This window comes from Photinus pyralis, unplaced genomic scaffold (assembly GCF_008802855.1).
Source record: "Photinus pyralis isolate 1611_PpyrPB1 unplaced genomic scaffold, Ppyr1.3 Ppyr1.4_LG7, whole genome shotgun sequence".
Lineage (NCBI taxonomy): Eukaryota > Metazoa > Arthropoda > Insecta > Coleoptera > Lampyridae > Photinus > Photinus pyralis.
In genome coordinates, this window is record NW_022170738.1 from 29,826,416 (window position 1) to 29,850,319 (window position 23,904).

At 36.4% G+C, this 23,904-nt stretch overlaps 1 protein-coding gene across 1 annotated transcript in view; it reads right to left on the reverse strand.

Moving 5' to 3' along the window:
• Positions 1–21,634, reverse strand: part of LOC116176011 — a 64,754-nt gene extending 43,120 nt beyond the window's left edge. Inside the window, exon 1 of the mRNA XM_031494431.1 lies at positions 21,256–21,634. Coding sequence (XP_031350291.1) covers positions 21,256–21,336 — 81 coding nt within the window. The 5' untranslated portion in view covers positions 21,337–21,634. The remainder of the gene's footprint in view (positions 1–21,255) is intronic.
• Between the last annotated feature and the right edge of the window lie 2,270 nt (positions 21,635–23,904).

Below are 23,904 nucleotides of genomic sequence, written 5' to 3' on the forward strand. Positions count from 1 at the left end.
TCTGAATCTGCGAAATCATCTTATTTTTATCGCTTAATTCGCAGAAGTAGCTTAATGCGACCTGTTTCCAGCGTGAAATTCACCACCAAAGCCAGACATTGGGGCTACAGAAACAATTTAGAACTAACGTGTGAGAAGATGATTAACGTTCGCCGTACTTACTCAATAAATAAAAACTTGAACTCACCATGAGCAATATTTGTTTAGTGGAATGTTCCTGAAACCTTGACTCTTTTTAAACTTAGAAATTTCCTTCCGCATAATTCAATGGGACAAAATCTAAAAAATTTTACGCAAATAATTAATGTTCTCGTTACATATTCGCGAATCTATCTAACTACACCAAGCTGGCGGTACCTCGTATCTGCCTCCTTGAAACCATTAAGGTTGTTTTCATTACTATTTTATTTTTCATCTTATTTCCAGATTGTGGTACGCGGATTCGAGTAACGAACGAGACAGCCTGTCAACGGCGGGGGGTGCTCGTCGTGACCTTCAAATGTCACCAATAATCTTTATCATTTTTCTCCTAAGAAGAAAATTTATCCTTTTTATATCTCATCGATTTCATTTCAAGAGAATTGTCTACGGATATTAACACATTAACCGTTGAGAACTGCAATTAAGATCTATTATACTTAGTAGGTATGCAAATAGGTAAATAGGTATAGCAGTCCATTATCGTACTTTCCACTATCGCTCAACGATTGTAGTTTAAAAGACACAGAATTTTCGCACAAAGAAATGGAAACCTTTTAACGTATCTAATAAAACTTTCTCACAGATTCAAAATGTTAATCTCATTTGCATAGTGGTTTTTCATATGAAATTCAAATATCAAAATTCTAATTAATATTTGCTAGGATTGTTATTAGATAACAACTATATGCGATCAAAAAAGAGTTGCTGTCTAGTCACGTTTGGAATTTTTGTTTTCATGGGAAATTATATTTAACTCGAACTTCCAAAGGCTCTACGTCGATCCTTTTTTGATCGCCAAGAACTAAACCAACTTCATATACTTACCTATTATCTCCTTTTCAAATTTAGCTTATCTATCTAGGTTTTATATAAACAAAAAGTAAGTCTCAAAACGAGTCTCAAAATTTGCATAATGGTTGTAATGCTAGTGACACACGATTATTTCTATATCCCGTTTTAGTACAGTCATAGACTAAAATGTAATTAGTCCATATTTGCCATTGCATAATTCTCTCGCCAATGCGACAAATTTTAAAATGTGCATGTTCACTTTTCTAAAATCCAACACCAAAAACGACGAACAAAGCCGTTACCGGCAAATATAATTATTGAATACAAAAGAACAGTTACATCTTGGACCATCTGGAGTTTTTCTAAAAGTCGATTGCACAGATAAACAACTTTTTAATTAAAAAAATGCAATCCCGTGTAAAGCAGATGTGAAAATTATACCTTTAATTGAAAGGCGAACAAAAAAGTGCCATTAATTTATGCAGATCGTCGAGTTTAAAACAATGCTATTGTTCCAAATACATCATTTTGTAGTTGGTGAACGTGCACAGAGACACAGAAATTATGCATAACAGTACATAACATTCCGTAGAACATTACTATAACAAGCTACGTGAAAATGTGTCAACTAGAACAACAAATTAAAAACAATTGTTAATGAATGTGGTAGAGGTTTTTAACTTACTAAGGAATGGCACTCCTTTATGCATTATTAAAAATACAAATGACCACGGTTGCAAGACGTAGGTACCCACTTTGAGTTGATTTAAAAATTTTTTTCTGCACAGTACGGAGACCAGTTTTAAGTAATGCGGTTGATGTGGGTAGAAGCTGTCAAATACTCTCACTCACCGCTCCTTTTAAGGATACGATTATTATCCAATACTGTATTATGATTAACCGATCAGAATCGACGTTTCTTCGACAAAACGGTATCGAAAAATCGGTCCGTCATGCTTTACATAAAACCTAATTCAAGCAAAGAAGAGAGGTGCACGTGGGAATTCGAGATTGACGTTCAGATTACCATAAGAGGCAATTGATTAAATAGTCATCCTTATAGATTAACATCCGAAGGACAATGACACTGGCATCCATTTTTGAACGGTGAATACTTTGTAGTAATTAAGCATTTCACTTTCCGTCTTCGTAAAGCGACAGCAGGTACTTATAAGAAAACCGACCTTCGTTTATTACATTATCATGGGGCATTAAATTGCATAAATATCTCGCGAAAGTGCAATCAATTGAGCAAGCAAACAACGTTTACAAGACCTCTGTAAAATAGATTACAGTTAAATATTATTACATTTTCATAATAATAGAAAGTAAGATTATCTCGTTTTTATAGACGTGATTCTGAACATGAACTGTTCATTAAAATTTTGCGTAATGAATTCCAAAGAAAGATACCGAGTATCGTAAACGGAAGTAGGTAGGCATTTCAAAAGAAAGTTACAACACTCCATTTTAGATTGATTGACTGAAACGGAATTTTTATATTTTGCTTTTGTGCCAAACTCAACGCTCTCGGGTAGACTCAGATATGTGTAACAAATTGTATTGGAAGCAAATGTAAAACAAAACGTGAGCGGTAAATCGAATGTGAGCTTTCACATAAAAATCAAGAACGGATCGCGCTTCACATCGAAATGAAATAAACCGATACAACGAAATATCGAAGGATCCTCAGTATTACAATCACTTTTAACGACAATTTATTTTAATCTTACAAAATACATTTTATAGTTAACAAAAATGCATCAAATTCATGTCTGGGGCATTGAGTCTTGGTTTTTTTTCCCAACGATCTTGGTGCATAAATAACGATTTTGACATGTTTTGGTCAAAATCCACGTGGTCGCCCAAAATGCATCAAATTCATGTCATGGGCATTGAGATAATGCCCCTAGTATTTTTCCCAACGATCTTAGTGCATAAATAACGATTTAGACATGTTTTGATCAAAATCCATGTGGTCGCCAAAAATAGATCAAATTCATGTTTTGGTCTTAAAAATAATGCTCTTGGTCTTTTTCTCAACCATCTTGGTGCATAAATAACGGTTTTGACATATTTTGATCAAAATCCATGTGGCCTCAGAAAAATAATTTAACATTTTTTAATCACACACATGCGGTTATCAAACGTGCACGTTATCAACTCTTTCAGCATCAAGATAATGCGTTTGAAAGCTTTTACAACTCTAAATTCATGTGTAAAGAATAATTTTGGGTACATTTTGCTCTAACTTTTGACCTAGACCACAGAGAGAGTTATATTGAATTGTTACACTTCTAAGAGTCATAGGGAATAATCTAGCGAAAGTCCGAACTCGATACATGACCTAGGGAATGAAATATGTTGATTTCTATTATATTGAGTACGCAGTTTTTCCTGTTCCCGATTCACTCGAAGTCCTATAACTTTTGTTCCTGTTGAACCAGCTTCCTGAAAATCAATAGCGTCCGTCCTTAATGTTCAACGTACCCGTACACCAAATTTCAACACAATCGGTCACTTTTAAAAAGAGTTAGAGCGCACACGGATGGACGCACGGACGGACGGACGACAATACAAAACTATAAAGGATCTGAGGATCCTTAATAAAACTGTCGATCAAAACCATTACCTCAAAAGCAATTCCAATGGGTTATTCAGTAGACGGAAGCATCTCGCCGAGACCTATCGTTTTCAATTAGTAAGGACCTCTCCACCGAGCCCGTACACCCGTTGTCCATAGCCCGTTTGAATTGAAAGGGCGGTCAAAATTGAACGAAGAAGCATTATAAACGCTGTAGAGCTCGCTGTAGAGGTAGAGGAATGGGGTGCGCATTATAACAGAGCGTATGAGAGCCATAACCTTCTCAGGATCATCTGTCTTTATGTTGCCTGAAACCCGCCTAAAATAGCACGGTTTACCAGTGTGAAAAGAGCAGCCAATCGATTTTTTAAGAATTAAAAAATATGCTATTGTTTGCGTTTTGTCGGGACCCACTTCTACGGTTTTAAACTACTTTTAAGGGAATTGTCCTAGAGTCCTGGAGTTTCTTGCAACAAGTAGCGTATACCTTGAAGAAGACGGGCATCACTTTCGCTGTTTTAAGCCCCCCCCCCCCAAATTATTTCCTGAAATAGTGTTTTTTAAAGTAAACCGTACATATCTTTTCATGCAACAACCAATTGGTCTCAGATTTTGCATTCCCATGCCTTTAGTGGTGCCAAGTAAAACTTTTGAAAATGGGGGAGGGCGGAGAGAACGCACGCGGAAAGATTGTCTACACGAGATACATCTACTGGCTATGTAAAAACTTAACTTAAGAGGGCTGCAAAGGGGTGACTATATCAACTCTTTGGAAGGCAGTGCACCTGGGCATTTTGCGGCAGAGCAAAGCGATGCAAGCTTTATAGGGGAGTCGATGGTGTCCGTCTGTCCGTCCGTGAACACAATAACTGTATAACGCTTGGACCGATTTGGTTCAAACTTTGTACAATTGACCTATACGCCACAAATAATAACTCTATTGAAAATGGGTCAAATCCAATGACACGATTCTCTGTCCCTGCCAAACGCTTGAACCTATTCGGTTGAAACTTTGCACAATTAACATATATACCACATGTAACAAGCCAATTGAAAATGGGTCAAATCAAATGACCCCGTAGGGTCACGCCTCTCTGCCTCTGGCAAACGCTTGAACCTATTCGGTTCAAACTTTGCACAGTTAACATAAATATACCACATGTAACAAGCCAATTGAACATGGGTCAAATCCAATGACCCCGCCCAAGTAACATTTTACAGACTACCGACTAAATTCTTACCAATCGCGACGTCGGAATAGTTACAATTACTTGTTGGGTATTGACTTAGGGGTAAAGGTTATGAAGTGTAGACGGACCAACGTCGCGTCGGTTCGACCTCTACAGTAGGCCTAGGTATGTTTCGGTCAGGTACCGTAGTCGGTTTGACGTCGGCGTCCGATTGAATTAGTTTGGTACAGTTTTGGTAAATCGGGGGACGTTGGTTTTACGTCGGCAACCAACCAATTCAGTCTTGGTCAGTTACCGTCGTCGGGGTGATGTCGGCGTTCCACTAAATTAGTCTGGTAGATGGCATCAAAATAATGCTATATTAATATATACGATTTCTGTAACGCAAAATGTAAATAAAACGATTTATTTATTCATAGAAATACATGGGCAACGTTGTTGCATATTATTGGAGAATAACTGATTTGTAAAAAATTTCAATTTTCAAGTCACGCGGGGTTTTAAATTATTGTATTTCATGTTTCAAGTCATAAAGATTTTTAGTAGGTATAATCATGGCGTTCACAAAATGAAGGTTGATAAATCTTGCCTGCAATTTGGGATAGTAAAATTACCTTACAGCGACGTAAGCTTTAGTCAAAGAGTAGGTAACTATATATTCTTTGCTTTAGTGAAGATTAGGTCAGCAGTACCAACGCCTAAGTCGGATCACAACGTCTTCCAACCCAAATTTTATTCACCAAATTGGTGCATATGTGGGTCGGCACGTCGTCGTACCGAAGTCGGGCACCGACGTCAGGTTGCGCACCCCAACGTTGAACAACGTTGGAAGTCCAAATGCAGCGTGGGCGTAGGATCACACCGCGGTGCTCTGCCGCTTTTTTAGATGCTATTTAGGGGTTTATTTATTTTCGAATTTGACTACTACTAGGTGTTCGATACATATTATTATCGAGTGCACTTTTTTGAACATAGCTGCATAAAAGGTGTGCACTTTAAGAATATGTGATGAAAAAGAGTAGCCATTGAAACAAATATGCCCTCCTTGACTACGTAGAAGTACGCCACTGACAATTACAATTTTGGATACCATAAAAGTTTTTTTTAGAAAAATATTGTTTCGAAGATAAATTCAGTGTTCCCACTCCCCCTGTATAATTTAGTAATACGAACATATTTTTTACCAAGTTTCTACAAATTTTGATAGTTTTTTTGGTTTATTTTTTTGATTTGCACGATAATTACTAACCTAAATGTAATGCTATTTGGTATGGTTGGAAAGCATTTTTTTAGAGCTTTCCAACGACGTATCACACATGGGGGGTCACTATTTAAGATTTAAAAGTTGGGGTAGATGGGACGCAGAGGGTTGGAAGGGGTGCGTCACCAACTATGTCATTGTGATTCCCCCTCCGAATTACCGAAACGGATTTTGAATTTTTAAAATATCTCGTTTATTTACTAAGACATGGGGGGGGGGGTAAGTTTTCAAATTGTCACCCTGTATATTTATATACAGCGTGAGGTTTTTTTCAAAACGTAAGCCATACAGGACAAAGTTAGGCAGAATACAAATAACGAAGTTATGACCAAAAAGCTAAAAAATGTCATTTTCGAAAATGCGCTTTGTGATTGAAACCAAATTCATTCGTTTATTGTTTCGCATAGTCACCATCGACACGGCCATTTGTGGAAATACAAGAAAGTACGAATGGGACAATTAATCAGCATAAAATTCTGCATGACTTTGTCCATTTAAGCGTCTTTGTATCTCTTACGGTTTACGAGATCCCCATACTTAGTGAAAATTAAAAAAACAAACCCTGTATTCGCCAATGTTTTGGATAGATATAAGTTTACCTTGTGAAATGTACACATTTGTACCTAAATTATTCATTTGCGGATGGCACATGCAACGAGCTTTCTTGTCTGCTGGATGTATTTTTTTAAATTGTTGTGGAAATGCGCTAAAAAAGGAGACAGAAGTGATTATTTTGAGCTTCCACATACGAGTATACTTCATTTAAGCTTTTCATAAGAATGGTTTAATCAAATCTGTATATGCTACGTTCCGAGCTACGTTCTCACCCTTCTTATCCCTTACGTATTCGCCATACTTTGGCGTCTTGTGACATTGTTTGTATGTGCACAACTACGTGCATGATTTAAGTTTCGCTATTATTTCCGCTTGTAGTTAATAAGGCGATACGGGTATATTAGCCATGACTATTATTGCTTATTGCGTACAGAACAAATAAAAATTGTGCATTTAAAACATGTAACTACGAGATGAATGCGCCCATTGAAAGCACCTGACAACCATGCGGATTCTTGTTCGAAAGGAAAAAAACGGGTAGCGTAGTAGGTAGGTAGGTACCCAGATTGGGGATGTACGAAAGTAAAAAAGAATATTACGCATACTTAAAGTGACTTCAACTGTTCCGACATGAAAAATTGAACATTCCGCTAACGTTAATGATGAAGCTTAAAGCATGAATGCATTCTATACAACAACATGGCATAGCATACAAGAATATTTGCAACTTAACTCATGACAGGAGACAAGCAGAACATTCCCAACACGCAGACAAAATTCTTATATTCTATCTAAATGATCATTAATGTTTATTTACATAGGGTCCCATTTCGAAGAGAGTACATTTGAAATAAGCGAAACTACTGGGAATGTATTTTGAGAATTGGCATTTCAAAAGAGTTCGCTCACTATCTTTTTGTCTCTATTTTTAAGGGGACTGAGTTTCAGGCAATTACTAGGGAATATTTTTATGTCTAATCACGGAAACAATCATACAACGTAACAAGTTGTGTAAAAAATGGGCCGACGAAGGAAGAATTGATAGGCGCTATACCTACTTTTTTTTTGGCTAACGAATGATTGCCGTGTAATATTAGACAAACGTCCCAAAAATATGAGGAAGTTTCCATACTTTTGTCTGTCTGCCTGCCTGTCTGATGTTAACTATAGGCACAGATCTACACATACACAGATTGCTAACCTTATGCATTTTTTGGGAAACAAATTTAGGTATACTTAAAAGCGCCCTCTATTGCGGGGCAGTATAAACATGTATCGTTTGAAACTGTAATATGACGCTTATGGATTTATGCGTTAGATGTCGCTGAAACAAAATTAAAGCGCTAAAGTTTGCACAATTCGAATTCCTTAATATTCGTATTATTACAGTGGTATGATATGATAGGAGGAACGTTGAGCCATAATTGTTTAACTTAACACTGGAGCTACTCATTCGTCGTAAGGGAGTTATTAAAAGCGGGTCCCTGTGGTCACAGATACACACGAACATAGGGCAGGTTCTTAAAGAATCGTGAAGGTTTTTTGAAGTTGCCGGAAACTATTTGCGGCTTTAAAGGTCTTGACAGATTGCTAACCGCAAAGGCATACTTACAAACTATGTATATCTCTGCCATCATTAACGTTACACTCTCCGATAAGATATAAGATAGGGAGGTTATTTTCGAAAAGTTGATAGTTTTCGAGTTGTAAGCACAAAACTGCTAAAAAAATATCTTTTTCAACTTTTTTTGTATTTTTTTCAATGTTGCGTCATGAAATTTTGTTAGCAAACCTCAGATTCGGATTCAGCACCCCAAAAAACATATAGAATCAAAGAAATCAAAACTACCCCACAACTTTCCTGGTAAAAATACAATTAAACTGGATTATATGCACACTTTACCGCTTTAAACATAGATATATAGCTTTAAATTTTTTGCAGCGACATCTAACGCATAAATCCATAAGCGTCATATTACAGTTTTAAACGGTACATGTTTATACTGCTCCGCAATAGAGGGCGCTTTTAAGTATACCTAAATTTGTTTCCCAAAAAATGCATAAGGTTAGCAATCTGTGTATGTGTAGATCTGTGCTATAGGCGACCACAGCTCTGCATCAATCCGCACCCAATTTGGCACATCATCTAAGTGATTTTGAGCGGGGATTATATCAAACAATTATGGGATTAAAAGAGGCTAAAAAATCGTTTTTTTTTAAATAAACCAAAAGATCTTGTTTGATAGCTACGGCCCCAGTCACATTATTAGCGTTTCTGATTTTTTCGCCGACAACCGTAACTAGGGTTGCCATCCGTCCGGGTTTCCCCGGATTTGTCCTAGTTTAAGGGGTGTCCGGGGAGCGTCCGGGCCGGGTTTCATTGGGAGTCCGGGTTTTAGGCTACTGAGACATCTATGAGTTTCTGTCAAAATTCAAGCCAACAAGATAAACTTTTAAGCGTCAATCAGATTTGGTTACAATTTTTTAAAACACCGAATCCTCATTTATATTTGGAGTTATTGAAAATTGCCTTGTGCTTTTTTTGCATTCCTGCTCATAATGCCAACGTTGAAAGAATATTTTCACTAGTGGCATAACAGTGAACTAGGAACTAGGACTAGGAATTTATTGAATATTGAAACCTTAGAAACTTTCATAGTCTAAGATTGAAACAGTCTAGTCAGTGATAAAAATAAAGTACAATTTCAAAGACTATCCCTTTAGACAATTTTTGTTATCAAATTCAGTTGATATGTCCGGGGATATAACCCCTAAATCCGGGGTTTTCACGCTTCCTGTCCTAGTTGGCAGAGTTTTGAGATGGTAACCCTACGTAACCCATAGAAGGATTGGATTTGCGGCTTCACCTAGGTCCTTGTGCTTTTTCCGATTCTGTAGAAAATATTGAGGTGTGAAAAAATTCTGATCAGTTTTTAAAAATAGACCATAAAATGCTGCAAATTCAAAACTCCGAAGTACACTACTTGGCGTATTTAAGAACAAAACTTAGGAAGAAATATGTCAATCAGTGGTTTTCACTTACTCTTCGGATTATAACGGAATGTGTACCGTTACATTGCCAGAAACTTTGCAACAAATGTACAGGACCATACCCTCCAAATGGCGAGAATAGGATTCTGGGTTAGAAATATTGCAAATTTTACCAATCAGTGTAGTCAAGTTACCATAGTTAAATGGTAGCGAAGAGGTTCCTCTCATTATGGTTGTTTGCTAGGTTGTTTGAGTGCCGAATTTGAAGTTTGGAAATCCAATTTCGGAGAACATTCCAGATTTTACACTACGCGTCAATTAAATCCGAGTTACGCATGCTCTTCGCTAGCTGGCGCCAGTTGCCGGTGAATTTTGCGCGAACACGTTACTCAGCGTAAGGTGAAAACTATGTGCTATTTGGACGGGTTCTGGATCCCCTCCAAGAGCGCAGGTTGTATACTTGTGTTTTAAATCTTTAGCTGAGTACGGCCATTTTGTCTTTTGCCTAGTCATTATTACTTCCCTGGTTCTTCCCAGTTTTATACAGAGCTAATTCAACTTTTAAAGAAGCTGGGTGGCGCTCAGCTCTATGCAAGGTCGCCGTGAAAGTTCTCAAACCCTTTTATTTAACCATCCGCCACATAAAGGTAGTATATTTTCTTCGCACGGGAATATTCAATTTGTTAATTTAAATGTAAATTAATTTGCTTTAGTGTAGCCGAATTTTGCTACATATTGCTATTTGTACAAAGTTCAAGATTTCTTTTAAGGCGAGCGTTCATTTGCTCTATTTTTAGCGCATTTCCACAAAAATAAAAAAAAAATGCGCTATTGTGGCCACTTTGTCCGTCCGTCCGTCCGTCCGTCCGTCCGTCCGCTAACTTTGCGATGCTACTAGTTTTTTATCTTAAGAGCTATTGTTCTACTTTTTTCGCTATTTGGTTCGTTATGGTGTCGAGTCTTGTACCAAGGAAGGAATTTTTTCTGTACAGCTTACAAAAAAAGTTATTGCAAAAAAAAACAAAAAACCGTTTTTTACATGTTCCATAATTTTACACTTTTGCCGTTTATTAACGATCCTAGAGATCGTTTATAATTTTGCATTGCTATCTGTCGCCTGCCGGTTGGTCTCTCCGTCTGTTCCTTTGTCTGTCTGTCCATCTATCTGACCGTGTGAACGATAACTTTGTTTAGAAATGTTCGATCGCTTTTACATTTCCGTTAGTTATGAACTGAATTGCATGAAATTCAATATGGGCATAGATTTAGCCATATAATACGCAATGCCAAAAGTTGGATCGAATCGATTCAAAATTCACAGTGCCCTTTTCGAATCTCGACCATTTATAAACCGAATTGCAAACTTTTTTACTTATAAAAGTATTTGAATGAAATTTGATACATAGGCACTTGGAATAAAGGAAAATCAAACCCCAATTTCAAAATTTGGTTTTGCGCATGCGCAGTGCCAACTTTTTTATTTATGGAAGAATTTAAACGAAATTTGATACATAAGCACTTCGAATAAAGGGAAATCAAACGCCAATTTCAAAATTTGGTTTTGCGCATGCGCAGTGCCAACTTTTTTATTTATGGAAGAATTTAAACGAAATTTATCCATAGGCACTTGGGATAAAGGAAAATCAAACGCCAATTTCAAAATTTGGTTTTGCGCATGCGCAGTGCCAACTTTTTATTTATGGAAGAATTTAAATGAAATGTGATACATAGGCACTTGGAATAAAGGAAAATCTAGCGCCAGTTTCAAAATTTTATTTTGCGCATGCACCGTGCCAACTTTTTTATCTATGGAACTATTTAAGTGAAATTTGATACTTAGGCGCTTGGAACAAAGGAAAATCTTAGTTTATTAGTTAGTTATAGTAAATTAGTTTTAAAATTTAGGTTTGCGCATGCGCAGTTCCAACTTTCTTATTTAGAAAAGCATTGAAATGAAATTTTTCTCATAAACTGAAATTGAAGTAGCACGTCAACAATGGATTGCCCATGTGCAACGCTATCTTTCATATTTGTGGCCGGATTTTACGATTTTAACAGAAGTTGCATCTTACAAATGGGAAATGAATGCAAGTGGAAATGCGCTTTATGTAAATCGTTTACGATTACTTTTTAACTTGTTTAGTTTGAGGATGACTGAGAGAGGAATAGATATTCATTTCCAATTAATATAATGAATTTATTTGAAGTTAAATGAATGCATTTATCTATTTCAGCTGCTTCATTCTCATTTACTAACCTGTATTAACTTCCAGCGGAGTATTTAAGAAAATCAGAACATTCTTGGTTTATTTACCCAAGAAAGAACCCGACCCTAAATATAAAAGAGCAACTACTGTCGCAACGTGTCGCCCAACAGCAATACGCGAGTGAAGAACCCTGAAATTAAAAATCTTATTCTCGAAATATAAATCGCAAACCCTATTATTATTAGTTATTGAAACTATCATTGATTGAAAGAATTGAAAATGCATAATTAATGAGGCGATTAAAGTGAGAATATTTCAATATTTAGGCCGGTGTGGGCGAGTATAAAAGCATACAAAGAAAGATTAAAGGTAAAAGAATCATAGGAAAAAGATTCCCTGGCGCGATACGTGCCGCGTCTGCTGAACTAGGCTCAAAAAGGCATTCGGACGCTGAAGTGTGAGAAGGGTTTAAGCCTGTTCACTGTTGTGACAAAAACATTTAAAGCAGTGGACCGGATGGGAGAACCGGCGATTTGCGATTCTACTTCCAGCCGTTCCCAAAACTAAAACTTCATCTGGCTGGCTGAAGCAATATTGTATACAAACGCAGGCTATTTTGAAGAACTCGAAGAAAAGCACTTATAGAACGGGATCATGGGGTTTAAGAAACGATCGCCAAGCTGCAGAGGAACTAAGTCGAAAAATAAAATATATTTTGACTCTGGTATCGTTGTTATTTATTTAAAAACAGAAGACAATTGTAAATACTGTGTTGGTTTCACGAACATCTGCAAGCTTGGCAGACCTCGACCCCATGACATAAAGCCATCGGGAGTAATTAGTATTGGCACTCCTATAAGACCCTGTTTGGCTCACAATGCAAAATGCACGATATACTTGGTGTAAAGTGTAAACGGGTCTAGGACACTTCGCCGAATGCCCACAACGCCGACACGATTTTTTGAAGGTCCATATCGCCGACTAGGGACACTACGCCGACGGACACTACGCCGACCGTGCCCACATCGTCGACAAGTGTGCAAGGGACACAACGCCGACCATGCCCACTTCGCCGACGGACACTACGCCGATCGTGCCCACATTGCCGAAACGTGTGCAAGGGACACTAAGCCGAACGTGACCACAACGCCGACTGTTCGAAAATCCAGGCCCCTCATACTCTGTCCAGTGTATGAGTTTGCATTTTAAAAAGTTTAAAAAACATGTCCTAAACCTACAAATAACCTAATATCCAAAGCTGCTTTGCTTCACACTCCGTCCAGTTTGATTAAGAATTTTCGTATGAGTCTGTAGTTCGAAAAAAGTTAAAAAAAATATTCTGAACCTACAATAACCTAACGTCAAAAGCTACTTGGTGTTGCACACCGTCCAGCTTGATTAAGAAGTGTTGTATGAGTCGACGTTATGGTCACGTTCGGCTTAGTGTCCCTTGTTCACTTGTCGGCGATGTGGGCACGGTCGGCGTAGTGTCCGTCGGCGAAGTGGGCATGGTCGGCGTTGTGTCCCTTGCACACTTGTCGACGATGTGGGCACGGTCGGCGTAGTGTCCCTAGTCGGCGATATGGACCTTCAAAAAATCGTGTCGGCGTTGTGGGCATTCGGCGAAATGTCCCGGCCTCGTGTAAACCATCTACTACGATACAGTATAAGCCGAGCCTCAAAAGTTTTATAGTGCAATGCAAGTGCCTAGAAGAGACGTCAAAATTTTATCGCGGTTAAACATGTGTAAAAATTTTTACCCAAAATCATCCTGAAACCAGGAAACCTTCACTTTGATGCCTACTTTCTGTCAGGAAATTTTAGTTTCCATAACAGAGGCAGAGCAGACTACATTTCCTGCCGCTTATCACTTTACTGGCACCCGCCGCACCTGTCACGTTATAGGCCGCACCGTCACTTTACTGGCCGCATTTTTGACATTTCCAAATGTCTATAATGACTCCTGTCCGCTCCTGTCGTCACTGACAGATTGACATTGAACAAAAGTTATATATAAAAATTGAAATGTATTAAAAGACGATTTCGGGTAAAATTTAATACAAAACTCGTCAGTACAATGTCGGAAATTAAAGTACTCGGCCCGAAAGGGGCCTCGCACTTCAATATTTCCTCGCCAGTAATCTATCATTTTCCTGACTTTTATGTAAATAACTATTGCGTGTTTCAATATCTCTTTAGAAAATAATCATGATGAATAACCCGCGTGCTTAAATTTTCTTGTTTTCCATCAAATTGTTTTCTTAGAAGAAATACTTCTCGTCAATTTTCCACCCAAAATCCCTCGTGCTATGGACTCAAGATTTTGTTATGTGGTAAATTCCTGTATTAGATATATTATGTATGGTATTTCCGAGGTATTTCTAAGCAAAACATTGGACAACAAACTCCAAAATTTAATCGGCTATTTTTATGCACTTGGCATATTACTGTTTCCCATTGAATGACTGATTAAACGGTGTCGCTAAACTAACGTCATTTAATTATACCTACGAGAAATCTCGAATTTCATCTGAAAACGTTCAACAGAAAGTCACTTTCTCTACCTTTAATTACCAATAATGTAATTATTCGTCATATAATAAGCTTATCAATTTTTACAAAACCTTCTTGCTCTATTTCCACATCTGTACCAGTCAACAACGTTTACAACACGTTATTCCGTTTTATAGGCAAGGCAAGGCTGACTGAAAGAATTTTGTAGAGGTACTACCTTCAAAGTTTAAAGTGCATTTAGCACTTGCCGTGTAACAGGGATTACAATCACAGAGAGTGCTCACGATTTCAATACTTCTTTTTTTACCTTTGCAGTATAGGTGTACATGTGCAAGATTGCGTACCTACTGAGTTTCAAGGACCGTCGATGTGGAAGTAACATTTAAGCATAAGTCGAAGACACGCCATTGGCATTAACTTTGACAATCGATCGATATTTACGCAAAACAACATTTTTTTTAACTAATTGAACACGTTTCTGTTAAATGAGTTTTAAGTAGGAATTTAACTTTCACCAATAATGAAAAATTCGGTACCTAGGTATGTGTATGCCGCCGTATGGTTTCACTTACATGTTTACCTTTTTTTTCTTTTGCATTATTTCAATCATTGGATTACTTGCAAGTCAAGCTGCAAATAGCAATTGCACCACGTTAGTTTCGGCTCAGCGTTGGTTACAGTAAAACGCTATATACGAATATTGATCATGTATGCAGCTTACTTTGATTAATTGAGAAACTAAAATGATTAACTGTAAGAATTTAATACGAAAGTCTAAACATTACATTTCTCTGTGAAGATCTGAACCTTTTTTGGCAATTCTTAGTAGGTACTTTTTATACGGATACCATATTATTACAGCCTATGATTTTTACAGTATGACTGCAAAGCAATAATGCTGACCAATTGCTTTGTATGGTAACTGCCATTGCGTGATGGAACTTGCGAGTGAAATCCTTAATGTCCGTCTAGTCAAATGCGAATTCAGCATAAATCTGGACTTACAACAAATGTTACTCTCAAATTAACCAGTTTACACCATACACCGTGTCCCTATAGCGGCGGTGTCCTAGACATTTATTTAAAGTATGAAATAGGCCTTCCTATTTCAAAGGGTTTGAAAGTTCGAAAGTTAACTACTCGTACTCCGTTTGAACACGAAATTTCAACTTCAACTTTTGCAAAAAAAAGATGGACCACGGAATGGATGTAATAACTGCTATTCGCCAATATTCTTTTATTTCATACTGTCCGCTATACAGTACATTACATCATTCATTTGAGTCCGGAAAGTGATCTATTACATCACAAGGCCGGAAAGTGTTGCGTAGCAACTGATGATAATTTTCTGACAAGAGGAAACGTCAAATTTATTTAAGACGATAGCTATTTACATTATCATTCGAAAGCTTAAGACTATTAATTATACAATTAGAATTCTCACTAATTTTAATAGTAGACACACCCCCATCGCTGGGGACTGTAGTGGTGGAAACCTGTTGCCACCTTATCAACCATAATCTTGGGGCGAAAATTGCAACAATTTCTGTACAAGTTCAAAAAATTCACTCCATCGTACTTATTAATGACTGTAAATACGTCTACGTTACGTCTACCGTGAGTTTTTGTGTCCTGATGAATCCGAAATTAAAAAGTTGTACAATTAGGTGTCATCTAACCGTTACTAGAAGGTAATCTTTTGTAGGTGCTGTCATCTTGACATATTTGGAAATGTTTTCATTTATTATGGTTTTGCACATTGAATATTTGGACCACAATGTAGAACTAGAGAACTTTTTGGCCTAGAATAGGTATTCTATTAGTTTAAGGAAGGCTTGTTAGCCCTAATTATTTTCTTACCGCATCCAAAAAGTTAGAAAGCATGAAGTTTTCGTTCACATTATTATCCTCATTGTACCTTTTTTCGCCAAGCACAAACTATATAACTGATACTGATTTCTGGGGATGAGATTTTCTACAGCTTCTTCACTTTTTGAACAAGTCACCCTTACAAATTCACCACCAGAAGAACATGCGGCGTCAATTTTTTTACAAATAGGTAAATGAACAAGCAAAACAATTCGTGCGTAACTATGCAACGGTATACCGGATTCAAAGGTGATGCGACTAAAGATGACATGTGTTATGTAAAAGAATCAAAAGAAATCTCAAAATTGAGACAGTATGAAATAAAATTTTGTACGATACACGGCCGTGAAGTGATCATTAAAGCACTCGTTTAGAAATTCCGAACTCGGCTCCTTCGTCGCCTCGTCCGTAAACATCTAAACTCGTACTTTAATAAGCCACTTCCCGGCCTTATAACGTAAATAACTATTTCCGACCCGCGATCAAAACTGAAGTAATTTCTTGGGCAGCGAAGTGTTTTCTCGGATCAAAACCAAATACGTATAATAATCCAAAAACTCTCCCCTTCTATTTTGAATTAAGTAGTTCGCACTTATACAATAGCGGATTGTTAATCCCGACAGCCATATCTAATTGTTTATTGGTTAATGTCTTTTGTGACTACCAATCCCAGATGGTTTAAGAGCCGTTAAACACCTTCTTACGCAACTCAAACCTGCAGATTTTGCAGTTCCCATACCAATAGTTTTATCGTGCCAAGCTCGCAACTGAATATTTATCATTAAAATGATAAAATTCGAGCGGACTTACAATCAATCTGTCGCCTAGGCATCCGGAACCCATAAAATAACAAAGAGATGCTGAAATTGAAATAATACAGAAAATATGGACTGTATTTCCAACAGGGTTTAAAGTTTTATTACTACGACAATTCCACCAAAAATATCATCGATTTTAAAAACAAAATCAACTCGCTAAATTTTGATACTCTGTGAACTCGTATCGGACATAATGACCAAATTAGGTACTTATTTCTATAAAAAATCGAGAAAAAAGCTCTCGTTGTAAGAATATATTTAGCATAATGCTTTCGTGAAAATTTTATTTGAACCTTTACCATTTTTATTATCCTTTACTGAAAATCTCGATGAAAATGATATTCACAAGATCATCAAGGTAGTACACATTGTATGTGGTTTTTTTTGTCAAATTTTTAATAGTTAACAGTATATACAGGGTCACAACATTAGAAGTTACAATGTCGGTTAAATGGGAAAAAACGTGTTTATTTCGGAACCGCGAATGGAATGGTGCTACATAGCGACCAAAAAGCAAAATCGAGTTTTCTTATAGTTTCGTTCGAGGTTTCATTATTACGACAGACATTTTTGTACATTTTCAGGTACAAATCGATGGCGTAGAAGTAACGTTCATATCTAATTATCTATTACAGTTTTTGAGAAATACCGCAAAGTTATAATTGTTTTAATAGAAGCAATGTTTCAGGAGTTCACATATTTGTTTTTAAAATACCAAATTTGATTAAAAAAAATCATGTCCACCTCGATGTTCACCATGCAATCGAATGAACATGAAAAGCCATAGGTATCTTTTTTTCATTATACAGGGTGTTACGAAATTCTCGCCAACGGACAATTAGGACTAGATAAAACTGAATAGAAAAGTTTATTACACTTTTGGGATCAAACAAATACTTTTCAAGGTACGAGGTTGCAAAAAATGAAGAATTATTTTTTATTTTAATTAAGAATTAATAATAAAACGAAATTGATGAACGAATAAATTTAAACTAAATCTGGATTGATGTTTCCTAATTCTGATTGCACGTTGATTACCATTAGCCCAGATTATGTTCATTATGATAATTGTAAATCCAAGCAATACATGCCATATCAGAAATGATAAATATTGCTTTTCAACACGTGCAGCAACATGTTTAGCGGAAAATAGTGAACTTTTGACCAGCTATTACGTTTAAATTTATTAATTCCACAATTTTGTTTTTATTATTGGTTGTAAACGAAGTTGTAAATTAAAATAAAAAATAATTCTTCATTTCTTTCTCGTTTTTTTGCAACCTCGTAATTCGTATCTTGAAAAGTATCGCAAAAGTGTAATAGGGATTTCTTTTTAGTTTTGTCTTCTTTTGTCCATGAGCGCGAATTTCGTAACATCCTGCATATCGAGGATATCAGCTTTTGACAAAAATTTTCTTAGTCTCCCGTGCCCTTTTGCAATTGGCTGAAATAAACTCATAAGCGGTGTTCCAGCCTCCGAAATACTAGAGTAGCAGTCGTCTATACGGATATGAATGTAAATATACTCATGGGCTACTTCTCCTACATTTTGGCATTTTCGAGGGCATTTTGCACATACAATTATTAAAAAAAAACAATTGTTCATACTTGTTAATTGGAGACAGGGATGGAGTAGGTGAACAGTTCAGACCTAGGATGGTCGATTTGTCCTCCCCAACCTCCAGTATTGTGTATGCAAAATGCCGAAGAAATGCAGGAGAAGCATCCCATACCATACGTCTTTCATTCATATCGATTATGTTCGCTGCCCATTAATATACTATTTTGGAAACTTGAACGCCGTTTATGAGTAAGAGAACACGGTTTAAATCATCCAAACAAAATGTCAAAGTATGGCAATACGGGATACCAAGAAAATGTTTTCAAAATCTGATAACTTCCATATTTTAAAAGATATAAAAATCGTAAAGGAGGAGGTTACGTACTTTTTTACGTAGAATTCAACGGCGTAGAAACAATTTCTATATCTTCCCCAGGTTTTGAAGAGCAATAAAAAATTAAAAAGAATTAAAATGTATGGCACTAGTTTTTTCCTTGGAAAAGTAGCAAACGTGTAATCCAAACAAGCTATTAAAAACCGCGCTTCGATATTTTGTTAGATTATTTCTAGGAATGGGACAAAAAGTAACTACGAAAACATGAAAATAATTTCCAGAATTTTCGTTTAATCACTTCAGGTAAACATTTTTAACCTTAGTAAACTGATAACTGTGGGAAGGAAAGCCAGACCATGGTACATATATAAATAAAATTATTATACAAGTAAATACAAGTAAAGAAGATTTAAAGATTGTTATGTATTTGCTACCAGCGTTACATGGTACTCCTAAACAACGACCAATTAGGCGTTTCCGTAACCGGCGGGGGGGGGGGGCACTCTGGCGAAGGTCAGACGCCAGGCCTATCATACTTTGTTTTTGGCTACCTATTTTCTAACGTTTGTGTGTGTATCTTAAATGATCTAGCAATTTCCTTTGTTATTATATTTACGACTCGGCCGGTACTTATTAAAGATGTACACAATTTTGCAAGAAATCTTCCACATATTCTGAAAGGACATCTGTTAATAAGGTACAAGTCTTCAAAGGTTTAAAAATGTGCACGGTGTGATTATATAACCAAGTACTGTACCCGGCGCGTATGAAAATCACGCACCCCCCACTATTAATATTCTATTAATTGTACCTATTAGTACGCCAAGAAGCCGCTTGGCTTCTTCTGCAGACTGTCATCTGTGCATAACCCGCTGTAGACTTCTTAGACTTCTTATGTGCCGGTACCAGAAAGTTAAGTAGGCATGTGTTAACTCACAACAGTTTCAAATATTTAAAATGTGCACAGTGTTATTTGCAACACATCATCGGCATCTCACCTCAAAGGATTTAAATTGTGCACACTGTAATGGCATTATATTGAAATAGCTGTCAATGTACTCGTATGTATATGAGGTTCGTCTCTGCTACTGTCCATATAAACAAAAATGAATGTTTGTCTATCTGTCTGTCTCTTATGCCTGTCTAAACCGTTCACGCCGAGGTTTACCCGATTGCAATGAAACTTTGGGGAATGGATGGACGTAGGCGAGCAAAAGTTTCTGAGTAAAATAATTTCCGAAATTACGGTGAACAGGACAAAACGGGATTTTATGTTTTACGGTCGAAAAGAGATTTAGAACGTAGGTATCTTTGAAGGTGTTTTAAGGTGTACCTACTCCGAAAGAACTTCCCGAAGTTCCCACGGGTACGGATAAAACGAGGTTTCCCAAAGACGATACGAGACTGCTAGTCTAATATAAAAATCGAGTACTATTACTTGTTTTTTTTCTGTATCTTAAAAAATAAGTGAACAAATTGAGCTATTTTTTTAATTGCGCGGTTGCTAAGTTACTATTTAAGATAGGTGGAAACAACTAAGCGCAACCGTAGTTGCTAGGAAACGAAGGCGAAATTTTAAAAACAGTTTCTATATATTTGTACAGATAAACGTTTTTTCCTAAGGGGAAATTGGGACATCCTGTACAGTATACCTTGTCCTCAATCACCCTTGATTTCTCATAAAAATGTAAAATCTTGGTCCTGATCCATATGATTTGGATTGCAATGTCGTGAGAAAAAATGAAGTCGTTTACGACCTTTACATCCGTTTCTAGTGCAAATATATCCTACCTAAAGGCTTAAACTGGTTGGTTGATCGCGACAATTTGTTACGCAATCAACCCCTTATTGGCTGGAAGCGTCGAACTGTAGATTGTGCACAACAGTGTGGAAATTGCAGTTTTATTGAAAACAACAAATACTGTAGGCGTCTACACGTGATGACAACATTCTCTTATATAACAGTTGAATATGAAAGTGTAATTAATTCAATAAAATACTATAGTGATTAATAACGGTTTATATAGCAAATTTCCAATTATTTACACTAGCTTTAAATAACACATTACGTTTACGTGCAGCAATTAAAATAAGCCCGTTAGCTTCACTACACATTTCCAGAAACATTACGACTAACTCATTCGCAGAAGTTGAGTTGACTCAAACCAAATAATTACATGTCGAATAGGTATCTAATTAGGGAACCATTTTAATGTCGCACATTTTTTAAGGTAACCTTCGCGACTATGACCCAAAAGCATTTAATAAATTCTTGCAAAATAAATTAGTAACCTATTCACCTATAATTCAAGGATAAGTATCCAAATTTAGTACTGTTGTCAAAAGTATGGTGTGTATTTGTTTTGAAACTTACTCACCTGTTGAATGTGTCCAATAAAAAATAACAAGAAAAATAAACTGGAAAAGTTAAATAAATTAATTTCACTTTTAGCACCCATCGTATTGTAAATCTAACGTTATTTATATTTGTAATATTAAAAGTAATCAGTGTACTGTCATGTTCCTTTATTAAATTCCAATTGCGAACGGACACTTCAACATTATTCGCGGCAACACACTAAAATACTAATAACGAAAGTAACGTTGGTTCTGCTAATACACTAACGTTGAAGTCTTCAGAAGGTAGTTTTGATAGAAATTTGGTCGCGTCGCGGCTCTTTTACCTATGCAGGTGAGCTCTTGTCTCTGCGTCGAGCGCGGAATTCGATAAATTTAGGCTGCGACTTTTTATTTTCGACTCTGTGACTCGACGTCGTTTTGAGTTCTGCTGTGGATTTTAAACGACTATTGTAATAGTTTATGATAATTAGTTACGACACTCGCACTTTCTATTAAAATGTAAAACGTGTAGGTAATTTATACCAAAGGCTATGGTTGCTGAGCTTGGTAATTAAAAGAATTGGACGGACCATTATCCATAGAATCTAAATAACTGCGTTAAGTGTGGGGTAAACTGCACTTGAAGATTGGTTTCATTGTAATTATAATTACTTCTTTAATTGCCTATTAAAGAAAGACAACTATCGCTATTTGTACGACTAAATAAGAGTGTAAATTAAGTAAATCAAAGTACGCCTACGATTTTTGAGAATCTGAAGTAAATATTTGTACAAAGTACCTACAACGCCGACTGTATTCTACAACTTACATGCATTATGAATCTTTAGCACTGTTCTCCAAATTGATGAATCAATTTCCTGAAATTATTCAAAAATCCATTTCGTGTGTAATAAAAATATGGGATGACGGAGTCATGCTTGTGCCAAGGTAACATACCTGGTAGACTTCCTACTTCTACAATGTGTATAATATAGCGCATTTCTAAGATAAAAACTGTAATTAATTGCCTCCACTTTATCTGTCCTTCCTTCTGAATCGCAACAAGATCTTTAATTTAACTTTGTTCAGCACGTTCTTGACAGGGCCGGCTTTAGGCTTAAGCGGTGTAACCCTCCGCTTACGGCGCAGACAAGAAGGTGCGCAACAATTACCTATACAACATATTGACTGCCAGATCACGGATCTAACATCTACTTATACGTTATAATAATAATAGACAATTATACAGGAGGATAAAAAGATGGTTTCCCTTTATCGTTGTATATAATAAAAAACTTCATTTTATAGTAGAAGCCATATAAATTATAAAACTTTTAAAAATTCTGAATTTAAGTTAGACGTAAAAAATGCCAAGCTAGGATTCTTCTGTCATTTCCATGGAAACAGTATTATTTTCTGTTCTGAACCTCAATTTATTTCGTGCTCCGCTTCCCATTTTTAATAAATTATAAGAATGACAGATGTTATTGGAATGTCAATTATTTGTTTCACTTTATCTACTCTTTCGGTTAAAGAGATTATGTTAACCACTGTTACTGTTAAAAAGAGACTTATACTCATTGAAACCTATTAAAATGTCAGTTTAACATATACTTCCTGTTCGACAACGCGCAAATCATTTCAAAAAATATCTCCATATTTATTGCGCCGTCTGTGATATGCGCACAATCTATGTGCTATGATTTTTGATTTTTGATGATTTTTTGATCTATGATTTTTACTATGTGATTGTTGTTAACAAAATCTATATAAATAAAAACGAATTCCGTAATGTATGTGCGCCCCTAACTTCAAAACGACTGCACTAAATTAGATAGTTATTAGCGCATTTTTTTAAGAATTAAAAAAATGTGCTTTTGTTTGCGTTTTATTTAGTTTTATCCTTCAGTACCACTCTAATGAAATGTCTCAACGAAAGGAATTAATTTCTACCAACCATAGTCCTCCTCCTCAACCTCTTATCGTGATCGGGTATATTCCCTTATACCTCAAGAACGGATTGTAGGAAGAGGGTACTCATAAAGGGCGATTGAGAGGTCTGCAAGAAATATATCCATTGGTGATGTCAAAACAAAAGCTATTTCGGTTTAAAAAAATGCGCTTTATCTGCTCAAGAGTTGTACACAATTTATACTTGTTTTATTGTGTTTGTTATTATCTGGACAATGGATCTGGATTTATAAAAAACATAATTTCCAAAAAAGACGTAAAAAACAATTTTTCTTTTCCTAGATAGATAATAAAACGATTTCCGATAAGCAACGAGTGTACACGCAGATAAGAGTCAAAACGCCACAGTGTTGCGTATTCTAAAAACCGCTCTGAAGGAGCACGAGGGACATCTTTTCTGGTATAACTTTGCATGTACAAAAAACGTAGCTTACGCTTGTTTAGTGTTGGGGTCGTTTCGGTATTCGAGTTTGGCGAACACATAAGTAAAAATTGGGTGGGAAAGAAGGATTCTTAGCCGGGCTTTCGAAGAGAATCTATGTAACTTGTACGTGGCATTTTTAGAATTCGTAACACTTTCACCTGAAAGTGGCAAAACAATATCGTATAATCGATGTATAAGGAAGATTTAATCCACCGCGTATCGTACGTGATATTTTTATCGCAAAAATTGAAGTTACTTGCCATATTACAAAAGAAAACTGTGCCTTCAACGA